This window comes from Castor canadensis, chromosome 2 (genome assembly GCF_047511655.1).
Source record: "Castor canadensis chromosome 2, mCasCan1.hap1v2, whole genome shotgun sequence".
Lineage (NCBI taxonomy): Eukaryota > Metazoa > Chordata > Mammalia > Rodentia > Castoridae > Castor > Castor canadensis.
In genome coordinates, this window is record NC_133387.1 from 147,460,470 (window position 1) to 147,480,161 (window position 19,692).

Here is a 19,692-nt window from a genome sequence, read left to right on the forward strand (position 1 = left end):
TTGCTTGGCACACAATGAGTAGGCCATAAATATTTTTTAGATGAGTGAATGGAGAGACCAAAGAACACCCTTGTGTGTTGTTAGTTGAAGTCACAGTAATAAAGTCCTGTTTCACTGGTCTATCCACTGGGACTTGGGAATAGTATGGTCATAGAAAATGTTTCAAGATGATTATATCCATGATAATTTAACCAGGAGTTAAGGCCAAAATGCTGGGTTTTATCCTAGTTCTGTAATGGTGTGGCCTCCAGAAAGTTATAACATTTTTTAGGTCTAAATTCTAAATTTTACCTATAGGTTTGGTGTCTTCTGCAGTTGAGTTCTCACCAGCTCTTTTCTCATATGCTCTCCTTTTTCCTTCCTGCTTGCCACCTCAGCTGGAAATGACTGAGAGCCTCCCGCAAAGGTAGGGAAGGGCCTGGAACAGCCGGCTTCTCTGTGGGAGGGTTGGGAAGGGAGCACACGGTGTGGGTACTAATTTCGTGGGACTGCCTCGATATTCAGAAACTACTGCTGGATTGTATTTCTTCAGGCAAACCAGCTTTGAAAAGTAAGGCTTGAATATTTGGCAAATCAAGAAACTAGTCCCAAACATATCCCTTGCTTACAAGGATATTAATTTAATCAACCTAAATGGTGTAACCTAGAAGCACTGGTTAGTTAGACATCCTTACCCCTTTCTTGTTTAATGAGGTGTTTCAGATTGCTCTCTTTCTGGCTCTGAGATCTCCATGCAGTACAGAATTTCAAGCTACTATTGTTTATTTTCAATGCATGTTGCCTAAATATCTCATGGTAAATGAAGGGGAATAAGTTGGTTTTCAAACTGGAATATTTCTTCAGAGAAACCCAAGAAGTAGCCTCCTCTGTCGTTCTGATTCTTCTATCCTAAACTATCCTCAGCATAGAGGGTCCAGTTCGAGTCACTGACGGGGTGTCCTTACTCCATCCCTTAGGCTTGCGGTGGGAATCTTGGAATGGTCTCTCAGTATGCTTACTTCTCCATCTCTAGACTGGTTCATCTTACAGTGGTTCTTTACAACCTCCAAGTGATTCCAGAAAATCCCCAAAATGCTACTGAAAGAAAATATGAGGGATTAACTTGTGGAACAATGAATCTATATTTTTCATATTCTCTTTAGGAAAGAATGTTTACACTGGAGGTATCTATACCTCATTTGACAATTTCAAATTACACCCCAACCACCCACTTCCGAATAGGACGTAAAAAAGAAAAAAAGCAGAAGCCTGCAATTGTGTAACATGTAAATCTCTTCTGGAACAGGGCCCATCTCTGTGGTTTGGCAACACAACCAGCAAAACATCTCTCATCTCATCTCTTGGAAACAAAAAAAAAAAAAAAAAAAACCAACAAAGAAAAAGTACCTGGAGAATAAAGGTAATGATTAATCTATCATCTCAAAAAGGATCGTTTTGAGGATTTCAGGTTCTAACTCACTAATTCAAACAATAGCAGAGAAGAGGGAATTACAGTTTCACCAGAGATTAAGTCACAGCCTCTAATTGGGACAGCATTTGCACAGAGAATCTCACCCGACATCTCCAGGAATCTGTGTGGAGTTATCTAGTTTGCCTTTTCATGTGCTTGTGAAGGTGAGGATCAGAACAAGTGCAAAGGGTATCTCTCAGAGAAGCTCCAAGATGCAGCCTGACAAGGGACAGACGAGGAAGAGCATCAAGCAGAGACTGGCCCTGAAGAGCCGCTTAGCCAAGGAGACGCTTGCTGAGTTCCTGGGCACATTTATAATGATTGTGAGTACTTCCTGCTGTCCAAAATTCTGACCCACTGGTGCCCTCCTGGCTGCCAGGCTGGTGGAGAGTTTTGGTTTGGTTTGTTTTCTTTAATTATCAGATTCATCTCTTCCAGGAAGCAACAAGTTACTTCTAGACTGGTGGCATAACATTAGGTTTGCATTTACTCATTGCATTTACCCACAACAGAGGATGGGGATGTAAGAGGGAGTGTGAAGTGCTTGCTTTACTTACTTAATCTAAAATGGTTTGCAGCTGGAAAAGTAAATTGCTACAAACTTTTCTCATTAAATAATTGATCTGTACTCTGCTTGCATTCCACCAGCATTGAACTGACTTAGTTGCTTGGAATAAGTATTGGAAGTCAATAAATTAGAAGCAGCCCGCCATGAAAGATGGCTGGCAACAATTGTACTGCCAGATTGCTTGACTTTGATGAATTAGAAATAGTACCAGGTAAGATTGGTGTACATGCAATAGTCCAGCTTTGGTTTTGGATCATTCCTCCCCACTCCCCACCCCACCCCTCTATTCTCCTCAAGCAAATCTCTAACGACCTTAAAACAGATAGATATAAGAACTTTCTAGATATAACAAGCAGCCGATTCTATGATCCTCTTGAGGATTTGTCCAGAGATTTGCTCAGCTGTTAACAAAAATATGAAAAGTACTAGAAAGTATGTTTACATAGCATGAGTTCTAAGCTTTCACCTTGCTGTGTGTTCTAGACTTCTCTGCATCCCGAATTTTTAGATGGAGTCAGATCATTTGTGAATAGAAAATTCTTTTCATGTAGCAACTATTGGTTTCAACTTATTTTAAAAAAAACACTCAAAAATTCCCTACCCCAGGTATAAGTAATTTCATTTCCTTAAGGATGTAGAAAATAGCCCATACATTTTGCATATTAAGAGGTTCTTTGCTTTAACTTAGAAGAATAAATTTAGAATGTCAGCTAAGTCAAGAATGAGAAACCAACATGAACTCAAAAACCGAGTGAGGGTAACATAATAGTTCTGCATTTTCTGATCACAGAGAGCCCCTTCCTCCCCGTTCATGCAATGTTTTGGGGGAGTAATAGCCCTCGTTATTCTAGCCATGATCATGCTCAGAATTTAGGTAGAGGGAGTTAGAAGCAAAGGGAGACAATAAAAACCAATGGGTCTTCTGATTTTAATCACTGTTTACTGGAAAACCATTCTCAGAAATGTGATAATCTCTGATACTTGACAATCTGGCCCCAAAGAAGAAAGCAGTTGTCACTACAGACTGATTTCAATCCTATGAAGACTTGGACAGAAAAAAATGAAACAAACTCAGCATGAACCTTAGTGTTCTACAGAGAACAAAGAAGAAGAAGTGAACTAAACATCCTCTTTTTTTTTTTTTTTTGCAACTGGAAAAGCTAAAAGCCTCCATATTTCTTAACACAAATCTGTTTCATAACCTGATTCTTTTTAAGTTGAGAAGGGGAAATTTGCTTTCAGCCACCCGCCGTTTTGCTCATGTCACTACTAGCGTGTCTTCCCGACTGTGATATTGTCATACACAATTTTTAGTTTTCACCCATAGTTCCCATCTCACTCCTCCCTTCCCAAGATAGGCATGGAAACTAGAATTTCTCTTCCCTAAGGCAGGTCAGGTCATAGATTCTAATCTTCCCCTACTTTTCTGTAGCTGGACATTAAACGAATTTTCTAACCTATCTTGTCTGAAAGTAGGTCATAAGACCCCCATTTTAGGAGCAGCCCTACCGCATGCCCTGGAGGAAGAAATGCTGCATACAGAAGAATCTGAACAGACAAGCCTTTCTGGGTTTCCCTACCCAGTCGTTTTTTGTTTAAGTTTTGGTGCTGAGGATCAAACCCATGGCTACGCACACCCTCTACCCCTGAGCTCTATCACCCAACCCCCACCCAATATTTTAGCAATAGATTTTACTGTTTGTGCAATCACCTGTTCACATGCTTCAACATGTCTATGCAATGAAGTCCCATAAAACCCAAGGGGCAGCTAACACATAGAGGTGTCTGAAGGATGGTGCATCAGGAAAAGGCATGGAAGCAGTGCCCCTCCCCCTCTTATCGCCCCCATCCATCTTTTCATCTGCATCCTTCATAATGTTTTTTATAATAAACCTGTAAAACCTAAGTAAGTATTTCCCTGAGTTCTATGAGCTGCACAGGCAAGTTAGCCAAACCCGTGGGAGGAATTGTGAGAACCCCAAATTATCCTGGTCTTTCAGATGCACAGGTAAAGTAATCTGGGGTTACAGCTGGCATCTAAAATGGAATGGGGAAGTAGTTCTGGTGACTGAGCCCTCAACCTATGAGACCTGACGCTCTACCCAGGTAGATTGTGTCAGAATTGAATTGCATTGGAGGACCCTCCAGCTGTGTCTACTGAAGGATGAATTTCTTGCTATCTGGTGGGGAGAGACCCTATACCTTTGTGGAGACAGAAGTCTTTTTGTGCTGATTGTTGTGGCGTGAGTGAGAATACACCCAGTATTCAAGATGGAAGCTAAAGATAAGATATCTTAATACTGTATGATGAAAAATTAAGCTTTGTATCTTCTGACTAAAGCCAATCATTCCATGAAAGGATTATTTCCTATTTATACTGTATATTTGTTTTCTAAAGTACACCCTGATGAAATCTGTAATTGTGATTATCTTCAACTTTGTGAGGAGTGTGGGGATATACAGACAAGAAGTTTCTGCACAAGCTCAAAATATGTTTTTAAACAATAGATCTATGTAGTTTTGCTCAAAGGTTATCCAGATTAATTATCTCTGGCTTATTAGAAAATATGCATTTCACCTTGATTTTTCTAGGAAAAAAAGCTTTACCTCTTGATAAGGTCTGGGGAAAGAGACAGACCTTTGTGGCTGAAGATACACAAAATTCCTCAGCCCTTCAAACTGCTGAGGTTACTTTCTCCCCCAGATGCTGGGGAGCCTAGAGCCATTTTTCTCCCTCTTCTCAAAATATGCTTTTAGGGGAAGCATCTCAAACCTCATTCTACAGTGGTGTAGATAGCTGATAAGGCTTATTTGTGGTAGTAAGGGAAGAGAAGGTCCAAGAAAAATTCTTTGTAAACTACAACAAAAAACAAAACAAAAGTGAAGTTATTGCCAAAAAACTAGCTCTAATTTGTCCCTGTGGCTCTTGGGGGAGATAGGTCTTCCATCTTTACTAGTGTCAGAGATAAGTTTTGAAGGCATTGAGCTGCAGGGTAGGGAGCACGTGTTAAGTACTTATCCTTAGTTACATTTGCTTAATCCCTGTGATAGCTGTATTCCTTGTTTTGATTAATTAACAATTATATTAGCAATAATTAATAGCAAATAGCAATTAGATGCTTGATTATCATCCATAAACAGCTGGCAAAAAAATGAGGGATCAAAGAGATAAAGTAACTGGCCAGAACCAGGAAAGCATCAAATTATATATATTTATAATTCTAGAACCTAAATTCCCATCCATCACCAGGATCCCTTGGGATATGTCATAGTAAGTCAGAGTCCCTCTGTTTCAGCATTTCTATAGATGGGAGCCATGAAGAAGTTGGTATTTAGCCAGACACTGGTAACTCAGGCCTGTAATCCTAGCTACTCAGCAGGCAGAGATCAGGAGGATCACATTTGGAAGCCAGCTCCAGGCAAATAGTTCCCAAGACCCTATCTCAAAAAAAATACCCATCACGAGAAAAGGGCTGGTAGAGTGGCTCAAGGTGTGGACCCTGAGTTCAAACCCCAGAACTGCAAAAAAAAAAAAAGTTAGTATTTGCTTGTGGGCATAAGAGTTGAACATATGGTCATGCTGGTGAGACCAGTCATTGTACCCTGGAGCCAATGTCCTCATTTCCTCTGAAGCAGAAAAGTCTGCTCCATGTGAGTGGACAGATGTGAATTAAAAATGGAGAACAAAATGTTAAGGCCTCCGCACCTGGGCTTGTAGCCTGAGGACATCAGACTGCAGAAGCTGCAACAGCACTGAGACCCTCAGGGGAGATAACACTGCTTCCTGAAGACTACATTATGACTTCAAGCAATGAATTTTGTCTCCTTAACTCTTGGTTTCTTCAACGGGAGCTGACATTTCACAGTACTTCGTGAGTATTGAAATGCTGGTTCCCTTTCCCCCTTCTGTATGCGGATCCTTGTAGAATCTGACAACAGCTGCTTTGCCTTCCCCTGGGCATCTCAAAGAACCTTTCCCAGCATCTGCTATGTAGCTCAGCACAAACACAGATGGAATCCCATAACTCTGCATGGAATTAAAATCCCTGCTTTAGGCCAAGCTTCCCAGACTCTCTCATCACTTTGAGTCACTTCATAGGGACTATGTTCACTCCTCATTATTCTATATGCCATCCTCTCTTTTTAACTTTTCAGGATTCCTTGATACAAAGCTTATCTTATTAAAGATGCTGAAGTAAGCAATCCAGAAAGCTTCCATACTTCCTCTTGAGGTGGAATGGCACCCTTCTTGGGTGGGACTTAGGAGTAGGAAACATCTCCTTATGTAATGGGGAAGACCCTTAATTCTTTTCTTACCATGTCAAGCAGCCCTTTTGGCATCTGTTAAGGGTAGAGGGAAAAACACAACTACTTCTGCTAAAATTAATACCCTTGATCTGTGCCCTAAGGGAAATAAAAAGGAACTATCCTGGAACAGAGAATACAGAGGGGATAAGGAAGTGGGCAGAGCAGAAGGGAGGAAGGAAGGAAGCAGAAGGTCTATGATACATATGAAATTTCAGACACCACAATATTTCATATTTCCCGCTCCTGCCCTCCCTCTGTGACTTCACTACTCAGGTCCCTCTTTGCCAGGATCACAGAGTTCACAGTTCTATTCTGGAAGGATTCTCAATCAGATATTCTAGCTATAGAAATTTAGGGCTTTAAAATAAATTTAGAGTAGGCATATTTTGAAACAGAAGAATACATGGTTAGCATTTAGAATAAAATAGGAAAGTTTTTCATAGAAGCCAGATTAAAGGAGCCATCTGCTTTTTGGTCCCTAATCTGGGACAATTTTGGGCTACTGCTTTATTTGGAATCCCCAGGTACTGGTAGGACAACCTTGAGATAGGGGTGGGAAGGTGTCTTTGGGCTTTTTCATTGGTAGAGGACCCGAGGCCCAGGCTGATGCAATCGTGTGTCCTCAAATCAACCCAGAGTCCAGCTGCCCTCACGTACACACTAACTTCCTCTGTACTTTTCCTCCGAAGAGCACAGTGTGTGCTCATCTAGATCTTGTTTTGCTTATATCTCTCCTGGAAGAGAGAAAAAGGAAGGTGACCAACTTGATGTTTCCAGACAGGGAAACAGGTGTGACATATTTAAGAGGCTCACCCAAGATCACCCAGCTAAAGCTGGGCTTGACTCCCATCATTCCTAAAGTACCATCATTTGGTGAGAATTAACTCATTCAATGTGAAAATCCAAGAGAAGAACTTAACTAATTTTTGTAGCCTAAGATACATTAGACATTAGAGATGTCAAAAGACAATTCCATGGAGCAGATGCAGTCATGGCAGGGATGTTTTATAGATCTGCTAGCAGTTTTTGGACCTCCTTCCCCCACAAACACATCCGAATCTCTTGTAACACCATGGTTCTGAACCATGACTTTGTGGCATGTTGCCCATGCATTGCACTGGGTTTCCTCTAGTACTTGTATTTTCTAGGTTCTCCTGGAGACCTCCCTTTTGGCCCAAAGTAAAGGACCAACAGGGAAGGAGGCCTCAAGGGAGCCTGTACCTTTTCTTCTCTTACTTTATGCTCAGAAATTCCCTGCTCTTTCTGTTTCCTGTTTTGCTTGGTTCTTCTAGTTTATGGCTTTGCCAAACTCTCCCTCTACCCGAAGCCTAGGATGACCAAGACCTTGAGGGCCACACAAATCTAGAGCTGTCAGTTTGCCTACAGATGATAAGTCGGGAGCCTCCACTGTCAGTGGTGGCCTGGCTGATTCTGGCCACTGACAGTGATATGGCTTGGATCTTGAATGTCCCCTAAAGATCCATGTGTTTACAAAGGCTTGGTCCCCAGCCTCTGGTGTTACCAGGAGGTGGTAGAACTTTTAAGAAGTGGGTCTAGTAGGAAGAAGTTAGGCCGCTGGAAAAACGCCCTTGAAGAAGGCTTTGGGACTCTGGTCCTGTCTGGTTTTGCTTTCTGGCTGCTATGAAATGAGCAGCTTCCTCCACCATGTGCTCCCTACAGCAATGTACTGCCTCGCAACAGGCCCAAAGGCACCTGGACCAAGCAAAACCTCTGAAACTGTGAGCCAAAATGAGTCTTTTCTCCCTATAAATCATTTACCTTAGATATTTATTATAGTAATGCAAAGCTATAACACAGACTTACAGAGCTGTGGAAGGATCCACCATCCTCAGGTGCTCACACAAGGGCTTTGGGAAAAAAGTGGTCTCTGTTTTCTGTTGTTACCATCTTTCAGATGAGGGAACAGAGACCACAGTCTCACAGAATTGGGACAAATGTTCTTCCTATCACAGCAGAACGTCAGCGAGAACTTGCATGGTCGATCCTGTCTGCTGCTTGTTATTCATTTATGATTTGTGTACAATACTTTGTACCTTTGCACTTGGATGTTCCACACCTTTAAGAAAGTCCAAGGTTTTAAATAAAAATGTGTGGAAAAGATAGACACTGAGGGTTCCACAGGGGCTTTGTCCTGATGGCCTCTGCAGGTGTAAGGAGGCCTGAAGCAGGAGGTTAAAAACAGCAGGTTGTCCCCCTCCTAATACAGTGATAAGGATGAGAGAAGATAAAAGGACTCAGGATTTATTAAGCATACTCTACACACCAGATCCTCTTTAATCCTTAAAAAAATTCTCACAAGATAAGAGAATCAGTCTCATTTCACAAATGAGAAAATCAGGACTTAGTGTGGTTAAGTGACTTTCCTACAAGCAAGTGTGTGGCAGAGCTGGGATTAGAGTCTACTCCGTTTGGTTTCTCTTCACCCTGCTGAAGTTACCATTCTCATGTATGCTTCTGAACATTTACTAATGTCTCTTGTAACAATATAAGTTGCTATTTAGTTTGTATCTGAAATTTACATGCATAGCTTCATAGCCTATATATCTATTATTACTTGAGCTTGTCCCTGAAAGACACCTTTTGGGATTTACCCAAAAAGTCATTCATTGCAGCTGTTTGGGCTGCCTTATAGACCCATAGCCCTCCATGAACTGTTACTTGGTAGCTGGGTTTTTTTGGTGACAATTACCCATACTACTGCCTGAGTACCTCTGTACAAGTCTTCCTGAGCACATGTATTCAAGAGTTGCTCTGGAGAAAATGCGTAGACCTGGGTCTGTTGTCCTAGACTGTGTGGATGCTCGACTTTATGCTGGATTCTCAGATTGTTTTTCAAAGTGGGTGTAGCCACAAATGGTCTTACACTTTTCCACATACTAACTATTCTTGGTACTCTCCAATATTTATATTTTATTATTCTGACAGATAGAAAATAGAATTCCACTAGTGATTTTCACCATTTCCAATGTGATGATCGCCTTATCACAAGTCACTCTGGGTCATTAAGTTTTCTGCTGTGACTTGCCTGATCATCTCCCCTGCACAGTTCTCTTTGGGATTTTCTACTTTTCCTTAAATAGTTATAGAATATTAGTATTTCTTTTAGATCTGGACTCTGAAGACATTTTGTGTTTTTATGAAGTTTTAATATTTTGCTTTTCCTTTTTGGTTGGGTCTTCAAATAATTAGATTTTGTTTTGATGTATGATATGGAGTTGATGTCTGTTATCCATGTCTAGAAAAGTGGACAGACTATCCTACCTCCACTGATTGTGGTGACATCTCTGTTGTATACCAGTTCACGTATCTGTGTGTGTTTCTATGTCTAGACCATTCAGTCCCAATGGATCTGTTTGTCCAAACTTGCACCAATTCCATGTATTTTTGTCATAATCACTTTCTGAATATCTTTTGGTTTCTGATATTTTTGTCATTATTTTTTCAGAATTGTCTTGGCTATTTTTAACTTTTTATTCCTCTATATGAATTATAAGGTTAGTTTATCAACTTCCATAATGACATTGTAGAAAGTTTGACTGGGATTGCATTGAATTGTATATTATTCTGAGTAGAACTGACATTTTTAGAATATGAATTTTCTTATTCATGAATATGAAGTAGTCTGATTTTTATACTTAAGTTTTATAATTTACTTTGTATTAATTATATATGTATTTTTGTTAGGTTTCTAGGTATCATATAGTTTTTGTTGCTAAAAAGTACCTTTTAAAGTTTTTAAATACTTACCAAAATTGATAAATAAAATAGTTTATAGTGTACAGCACAAAGTTTTGAAATATATGTGCATTATGGAATGGCTATATATAACTAAGTAACATTTCCATCACTTTAATAGGTTTTTCCCCTGGTGAGAACACTTAAAATCTAGTCTCTTAGTGATTTTCAAGTATACAACATGCTGTTATTAACTACAGTCATCAGTAGATGTCTTCTCCTGTCAATCTGACATTTTACATGTTTAACCAGGATCTCCCTAATCAGCACCCCTTGGCCATGGTAGCCATCATTCTATTCTCTGCTTCTGAGTTAAACTTTTTAAGTTTCTTCATGTAAATGAAGTCATGTGTTTATGCTTCTGTGCTTATTTCACTGAATATGGTATTCTTTAGGTTCATCCAGGTTGTCACAAATACAGGATTTTCTTTTTTTTAAAGGCTAAATAGTATTCCACTGTGTGTATGTGCATGTTTGTGTGTGTAAATAATCTTCTTTATGCATTCATCCATTGATGGATGCTTAGATTGGTTCCATATCTTGGTTATTGTGAACAATGCTGCAATAAACATGGGAATGCAGATGTCTCTTTGACAGACTGACATAATTTTCTTTTAGATATTCTCCTGATAGTGGAATTGCTGGATCATATGCTAGTTCTATGTTTAATTTTTGAGAAATCTCCCTACTGTTTTCTATAATGGCTGTACTAACTTACATCCCACCAACAGCATGCAAGGGCTCCCTTTTCTCCACATGAATGGTATCTTATTAAAAGTGTATTTTAATTGATGGTTATTAGGGCTTAGGGACAATATTGATTTGTGTTTGTTGGTCTTACATTCAGCAATTTTTTTATTTTTTCAATTAAATTAATATATTGTCTTGTATGTTCAATATAGAGATGGTCCATCAAATATGTTAGCTATTAGTTATAAGCTATTAACTTAAGTTTCACATTTAAATGAAGCTTAAGTACAATAAAACAAACTGAGTCCCCGAGTTTTGCCAGTCCTTTAAGTGCTCAGGAGTCATCTATGTCTACTGGTTGCATACAGTGCCGATAGAGAATTTCTCCCTCCCTGGACTAGCACAATGATGCTTCTGTCTGAGAGTGATGAAGACTTTTATTTTTTATTTCTAGTTCTTCAATATTTAACTTCTTCTTACTGTCATCTTTTGTGGTTAAAACCCTCTTTTTAATGTTAATAGGAGCCATAATTATATTATTTCATTCTCAACTTCAAAAGACTTGCTTCTAATGTTTTTACCATGAAGTATGATAGTTCCTGTAGGTTGTTGGTAATACTCTTGATTTAAGTAAGAGAATCCCTGTCTGTCCCTCATCTACTGAAATTTTCATTGGAAAGTTTGTGGAATTATAAAAAATCCCTTTTCTTCATGTATTGAGATGACCCTATGAGATTCTCATATCTGTTAATTCAGTGCATCTCATTGATAAATATTGTAGCATTAAATAATCCTTACTTTCTTAGGATTAATCCCATCTTAAACATGCAATGTTCTATTAAAGATTTGGGCTATAATTTCTTTTTACTATGTAGTTACTATGTAGTTACAAAGGTTACATTAGCCTCATGAAGTGAATTGAAATTATTTCCCCTTTATTCTGAACACTTTGTTTAAGATGAGGATGAGCGAATCCTTAAGGATTGCTTAGTATGTGCACTGAAAAAGAGAGAGAAAGAGATTTTTTTTTTAAGTTACAAGTCCAATTTAGATTTTTTTGGTTCTAATTTCAATTTGCCAACTTATTTATCTAAGAAATTGCATCATTTGCAGTTTCATGTACAGTTTTTCAAAGCTGTTGATCCTTTCCAAGCTGTATTTCAATTTGGAAATGATAGCCACAGTATCTGCTATGACTTCTGAAATCTCCACTGTGCCTGCAGTGACGCCGTCCTTACCTTTTTAAAAAGAGGTTTCTTTGTTTTCTGCTTCAGTACTTTTTGCTTTGATCTTCCTAGTGCATTGATCAGGTTTCCTTATCCTCCCCCTTTTTTCTCCTCTATGTGTACTTTTCTATTTTAGGTACTTATCCTCAAATTATTTTTAAAAATGCTTATTGAGTTAAAGCTTAAAATGAAGCAACATCTCTTCTCTCCTGAACAACACCAAAACTTTTTAAAAGTCCTAACTCCCTCCAAAAAAATTAAAATATCCTAATTCCCACCAGCCATTCCACTGTACATGTGTCTAATAGTTAAATCCCTTATTACTGGTATTGACTTTTAACAGTGAGTATCTGCTTAAATTTGCTATCAGTTACCAGCTTATTTGCTAATCGTTTCTGCATACATCCATTTCTTTCTTTTGGGTGTGATTTTGTCTGTCCTGTACTTCCTTTAGAAAATTTTTTTGGGGGAAGGTGGGAGTGGGGTGAACTATTTCAGACCCTGTGTGAATATGGGCTTGTGTTATGCTCCCTACTGAATGCTAAATTCGTTGCTAAGTTTTAGATTGAAATTTTGAAAATGTCATCCCAATGTCTCTGTTACTCCTGTTTCAAGTCTATTGCTGGTCTCATTTTAGTCCTTAAAAACCTGCATTTCTCTGGGTATTAATGAGAGTTTCTCTTTGTTTTTCATTCTGAGATGTCATTATAATACGATTAAGCATGGACTTATTTTATGTCTAGTGCTCAGGACCCTCTGTTGATCTTCAGTCTAAAGATTTACAATGTTTGCCAATTCTGGAAAAATTCTGTCACCTTGCCTTTCCCACAGTCTGTTTTCTCCTTTTAGAATTCCTGATGTGTTTGTACACATTTGGCCTTCTCACTCTTTTTATGTCTTCTAACTGTTCTTTTCTCTCTCTTACTCTCTCTCTTTTTTTTTTTTTGTTGTTGTTGTTGTTGTTGATGGGACTGGAGATTGAATTCAGGACCTTGTGTTTGTTAGGCAGGCATTCTACTACTTAAGCCAAACTCCCAGTCCTTTTTGCTTTAGTTACTTTTGGGGTAAGGTCCCCCCTTTTTGCCTGGGCTGGTCTGGATCATGATCCTCCTATTATTGATTCCTGTGTACCTGGGATGGCAGGCATATGCCACCTCACCAGCCATTGGTTGAGATGAGTGTCTTGGTGACTTTTTGCCCAGGCTAGCCTCAAACCACAATCCTTCTGCTCTCTGCCTCCTGAGCAACTGGTATTGCTGGGGTAAACCACCACACCCAGCCTCTTTTATTCTCTTAATCCATGTTGAGTCTTGCATAGTTGTCTCAAAATATCTTCCAAACTACCAATTCACCATTGAGTTTTAGCTAATCTTCTGTTTAACACCTCCATTGAGTTTTTTAGCTTCATTAATATTTTTAGTTCTTTAAATTCTGTTGGTCTTTTTCTTTACTGATTTTCTCTTGTGTGCTTATTTCTTTGATCTCTAACTTACTCAAGCCTAATATATTTATAGTACTTAGGACTCTTCAATCTGTTGCCTCAAGATTTGGAGAGTTAATCATTCTGATTATTTTATCCACTGACTCACATTCATGAAGAACCTTTTCCTTTAGTGTTTTGTACTGTCAACAATTCTGGGAGGTTTGTTTTCCTCTGTGAGAATTCTTTATGGCCCAAGTTGTAGAGCTGTTCCTCTGAAGCAGGTTTGCATTTGCTTCTGCTGGGTTCCCCAGGTGTGTAACAATCCAGAAGAGATTATTATGAAGTAAAAAGATAAAAATAGAAGATTGGTGGATGCAGAAACCTGTTAAAGAGCATCCTCCCAAAAGACCAGCTCTCCTAAAGTGTTGTGTCCAACCATGAATGATGAACAGATCCCGTGTTTCTCCCCATGAGGTTGGTCCTACTCATGTCCTTAGACCTGAGTCAGCAGCAGCCAAAGGAAGATAGTCCTGTGGGCTTTCCCTTATCCACAGTGAACAGGGAGAGCCAGACTTACCTGGGGAGCTTCACAGTTCCAAAGGATGTGGGGAAAAAAGTCTGTCTCAGTCATTAATCTAAGGGCTGCAGACTTCCAGAGACAAATTGAGTCTGGCAAACAGGACTCTTCTTATGATTCCTGAGTTTTCATTTTGACCCAGAAACTCACAATTTTCATTGACTGTCAAAAGGAAACTACTATTTTTTTCTACTTTCTAGAAGTGGGTTTGATTGGTTTTTCTATAGAGGCAAAATCCATTGCATCATGTTCTCGTTACTTGCCAAGAAAGCAGAAGCCGGAAATGAGAGCAGAAGTTGTCTCCTCTTTACTCCACAGCCCTGAGATGAAGACACGACAATAGCAAGGGGCTGTGAGGAAGGAAAAGAAGACTTGTGAAAGTGAAAGAACAGCCAGGAGAGCCACTCAAATTGCAGAAAGAGTTAGCAGCCAAGGCTTCTCAATACATGTCATGGGGCACCTCATTCCATGTCTTGGGTAGGTGGCTCAGTTCACTGAAACTGCTAAGCAAAGGAAATGCTGTGAAAGAAAATGTGTCAGCAAAATGTGTTCCTCCTTTTCCATTCTGTTAGGTTGGCAGATCATGCAAAGATACAGGCTTAGCATAGCTAGTCAAGACCATAGAGGATCAGAGGACCAGACCCTCTCCTCTTACAACCAGTCCATATATCTAAAACTAGGTCTGAAAGTTCAGACTTTCTTACAAGAAAACCTCCCCCAAATCCTAATCATCTATCAAGAGGTGATCGATTAAAGATGGGGGGTATATTCACACAATGAATTATGTTACATGCTGATATGGAAAGACTCTAAGCTATTCAAAGGGAAGAGTAGGCAGAAAATGCTATGCATAAAATGCTACCACTTGTAGCAATATTGTTGATAGATAGTATTAGTATTAGTTACCTGTGAAGAATAAAATTTGAAATCTGGGGTGGAAAGGAAACGATATTTTTAATATTGTGCACCCTTTTGTTATTTTAAAAATTCTACCTGTTCATGTGTTTTCTTTACCCTTTTGCTCCCTGTGAAAGGGTTTACCCAGAGGAATATGCCCTTTCCAAGTGTTGTAAGGAGTTATTCAAGAAATCTTCTAAAGACACTAGTTGTATAAAATGCAAGTGAGGATTAAGTAAAGGAAAACATGCTGTCCTTCCCATGTTCACTTGGGAAACAGTGGGTTAAACCAAGTAAGCTGGAATTCTCAGAGGCCTGAATATTCGTTGCAAATCTCTAAGAGGGAAATAGAATATATTCCTCAGACCCGCTTGTCCACAAACCTTTGCCATTTGAGAGGAATATCTCATGGGACCAGCAATTTCTTGAACATACTTTGAGAATCACAGGCCTTGTAATGAACGTAGGAATGCATCTGTTCCCAGAAGTCCTCCATCTTTCAGGGATCCTCCAGACTGAGAGTGATCTGAGGTGCACTTGACATTGCTGGGCACTGTGGATTGAGGGAGAACTGTCCCCAGTAACCCGCATCCACAGACAGGACACTCAGACCCGCAAGTCTGATGCAAGTATACACACACACACACACACACACACACACACACACACACCCCTTAACAAATAAATGCATAATTAGTTTGTTATTCTGGACCCTAGGATCATGATCAAGTTACAGTCCAGCTGAGCATTTGGGAAGAGTTGAAGGATGTGAGTGATGCCTGGGGTAGATCAGAATAGGAGAGCATTGTTCTTTTCAGCCTAGTAGCTAATGGAGTTTAATCACCTCCCATTTCTGCAGTCTGAGTTGGTTTGTGGCACTCTTTTTTACTTGGAGAGAGCACTGGGGTTGGCTATTTGCCCACCCACCTGGCTCCCAAACTACAGATTCCTTTTTTTCTATGAGCCTACCCTAATAGGGTCTCCTTTCAAGTACAGCTGGTTCTTGAGGGGTGATTGATCTCATCCTGATATTCCCTCAGGCTGCAAGCCACTAAATACTTATTTTTAACCAGAATGTTCAGGTTGCAGTCTTGGTTCTCTGTGTTTACTTTTGTTATGACTGAGAAAGTTTTATTTTCCAATTGGAAAACTAACTGCCTGGAAAACTGTGCATAAATACATATTATGTCCTTAAAAAAGGAACAGGTAGACCCGCAGAGGCAGTAGTGTTGTCATAGGAGGAACGTGGTGTAGGGAATCAGAGGACCTAGCTCCAGGTTAGGGCATTAACACTTGGACCTGTCACTTAGACATGGTTTTTTGTGAAGTTGCTTGAGTTTTCACTTTTTAAATGGGTATTGAGTATGTAGGAATAACAGAAATAATGTCTGTGAGTTTCTGGCCCATGTTGTATGGGTTTTAAGTGCTCCTTTTTCACTCATCCAGTGGTTAAAATTATCTGCAGCCAGACCTCGACTCCCATTGTTTGCTTCATGTATGAATGTGAGAACTTCCCCTCACCTCTCTAAGCTTTGATTTCCATATTTGGAAAAATGGAGACAAGAGGACCTCCCTCACAGGATCACTGTGAGAATTAGTGGGCTAATATATGGAAAGTGCTTAGCTCACAAAAAGCTCTCCATGAATTTTTGTTGTAACCGTTAGTGTTGCATGTTTGAATGGACATAGTCACAAGTGGAGTAGGATGGATACAGGACTCCTATGACATAGGCTGGTGGGTCAAGATTTACAGAGAATACTATGCTGATAGATGAGCATTTGTTGCCAAAGCAGCTAAGTTACAAAAAAAAAAAATGCTTATAGGAGCAGCAAAGCCTGTAGGAAGGCCCAAAGTGGCCCCTTGTTCAAAAATGGCAATTGTGGATTCAGGTCTGTCTAGAACCACCATCTTAGATAAAGCTTTCCATGTAGTCAGTCTTTCATTTGAAGGTAGTCACACCTCCTTACTCCAGGAACTGAGTGGGTTGGAGACATGTCAGACCAACTCTATTGTCACCATGGTACTTATGGGGCCAGGAAATAGTGGGCCCCAAAAGCTTAATGGCTTTGTCTTCCCAGATCTTAAGACAGGACTCAAGTCCTGTCCTGAGACCAGACAGGCAACAGGATTGAGTGAATTGGGCCTAGTGGACTTAGGGGTGCAGTGGACAGTGTATACACTGTCTTGGGAGTGGGGGGTGTGTCTACCATCAGACCCTCCCCATTGTGGCCCAGCAGGAAAGGGTAAGGCTTGGCCAGATTTTCCAGTTTTTCTATGTTCAATTTTCTATTTTCAAATACTAGCAATAATTCAAAAAATTTTTTAATTACTGTGTGGGCAAAAGAAAGCCCAGCTATAGTTCAATCTTATTCATGGCCACCTCCAGCCATGGGTCAACAGTTTAAGACACTGCTCTAAAGACATCTACCGTTTAACCACATTCTGCAAAGACAAAGTATGGCAAATGGAGAGACTTATGAAGGTCTAAGCCTTCTGTTTGGTATCATTTGTTTATGGGTGCTATGGTTTGAATTGAATGGAGTTTGTCATCCATGGATTCATATGTTGCAGGCTTGATCTGCAATGTGGCATTGAGAGAGGCAGAGGGGGTGCTAGTGCAAAGTCATTAGGTAAACCAGCCCTCTTCCCACACTTTCGCAATTTGGCTTCTTATCTTACCATGTGATCTCTCTCTCTCTCTCTCTCTGTCTCTCTCTCTCTCTCACTTTCCCTCATGCTCCCACCTCTGTGATGTTATCAATCCTGAGGTATTCACCAGAGCATAGCCAATGCTGGTGCCATGCCCTCAAAGCACAATACTATGAGTTAAATAAACCTCTTTTCTTTATAAAGTACCCAACCTCAATAATTTCATTACAATAACATAAAATGGACTAATACACAGTAGACTTGGCTGTTAGAAATTGAATTCCCCCACATGCAAGATTGTGGTCCTTTTCTTTCCTATCCAACCAACCTGACAAAGTTGGTTCAGACAATGGTGGGCAAACCACTTTTTTTGGACAATATCAGAAGAAAAACCTTGATTTCATAGCATTTTAATCAAGTTCTTCATTAGGCCAATTTGTTATGCCCTCAAATGCTGACTATATTAATATAATCTCAGATTTAATGATATAGGTCAAGTGATTCGATAATTTGGGAATTATCCACCATCTACTTTAGTAAGGCCATATTACAAAGTCATACTTTGACATGCACGTTTTCTGGGCATAAATGTCTGAGCCATTCATTAACAAGCTACCTACCCCGTCAGCTGTACTTACCTCATGATTCTTACCACTTCTTAGCTGGTTTTACAGCTGTGTATCCTACCTCTCCTGACGGCCTGCAAGCTCCCAAGGAAATGTGTTCTGAGTTTTTTCATCCCTGCTCTCCCTGGACACTGTGCTTGACCCTTAGAATTTTTAATGTATGGGCATGTGGAGGAACAGATGAAGGAAGAAGGACTAGCTGAGTGAGTGCCAAATCCCAATTAGATTGCTTATGGATTTGGGGATCTTAGTTTCCTACAATCTGAATTTCAAAGATAGACTTCTGGAGCCCAAATCTGGATAAACTACTTGTTTGACTCAGGAACAGGTGAGGGTTGGTTAGTGTCATGGGGGGCACAAGTGTTAACTTTCACTAGTGCATTGAATTACCTATTGTCTTAGTCCTAAAGTTTCTTTAGATGGAAACAGGACAGATTTCCTCCCATTCAGGTTATTATGGAAACCAAATATATTCATTCTCTCTCTCTCTCTCTCTCTCTCTCTCTCTCTCTCTCTCTCTCTCTCTCTCTCTCTCTTTCTCTTTGTCTCTGTCTCTCTCTCATGGAATACATATATATATACATACATGTACATGTATAGGTATACATACATATTGCATTAAATCAGTTGATTTAAAATTTGTGTTGCCACAAATAAGCTTTTTAAATGTTTTCTGAACATCTGCATCATTTAATGGCATATTATCCACTTGGGAGTGTATTTAATTTTCTTGCATTCCTTTCCTGTTTCCACAAAGACCTGTGGCAGCTGCAAGGTGAGACGGTCTCACACAACACATTTTCTTGGGTTGCTGCTTACTTGGGGCATTGCAAACATGCCCAGTCTGGCTGCTGGATTAAAGGGGGATCTTCACTTCCTCTTAAAGTCTTTAAAGGAAAAATAACAAATACTGGCTCAGTGATATTTGGAGACACAGGGGCATTATAGAATGGTCACCTAAGTTACTTCTTTGGTTCTGGTTCAGTTAAAGGTACTAAAAGGGCAGGGAGGGTTGGGGAAAATTTTTGGTACCTAGACTCCTGGTGTTGAGAATGGGAAGATATGAATCCTAAATAAGTCCCCCAAGTGTTGACCAGTGCCAGTCACCCATGTGGCTGATGCTCAGTGTCAGTAACATAGAAAGGCCCAACTCAGCATGGTTCAATGTCCCACTCAGGCCACTGACTTCCAGTATTAGGCAAGTTTGGTGGAGTGTTGGTGATCACAGAAGTGGGAGACACTGTGAGGAAAGAAGAAAGTGAGAAAGAACAAAAGAGGAAAGGGTTTAACTACCTTTTGGTGCAGTTTTGTGCTAGTGAGCACTTGGTCATCTAATGAAACCTGTCTATGCAAGGGGAGCTTGAACTCAAGGCAATAGAAAGTGTGGAAATTGGTTTTGCATACATTTGAAAAACTGGCTATAATCACCAACATATCTTGTTGGTCTCTGAGAAAGGAGGGGAACTGGAGCTGAAAGGGAATTTCTCTCTAGGTCACTGGGAAGCTTTAGTGAAAAAACTC

At 39.9% G+C, this 19,692-nt stretch overlaps 1 protein-coding gene across 1 annotated transcript in view; it reads left to right on the plus strand.

Annotated features, from left to right (window-relative positions):
• The first annotated feature begins 209 nt into the window (after window positions 1-209).
• The window catches only part of Aqp9 (aquaporin 9), a 44,000-nt gene continuing 24,517 nt past the window's right edge, over window positions 210-19,692 (plus strand). Inside the window, exons 1-2 of the mRNA XM_020184574.2 lie at window positions 210-406; window positions 1,286-1,773. Of these exons, the coding sequence (XP_020040163.1) occupies window positions 1,663-1,773 (111 nt within the window). The 5' untranslated portion in view covers window positions 210-406; window positions 1,286-1,662. The remainder of the gene's footprint in view (window positions 407-1,285; window positions 1,774-19,692) is intronic.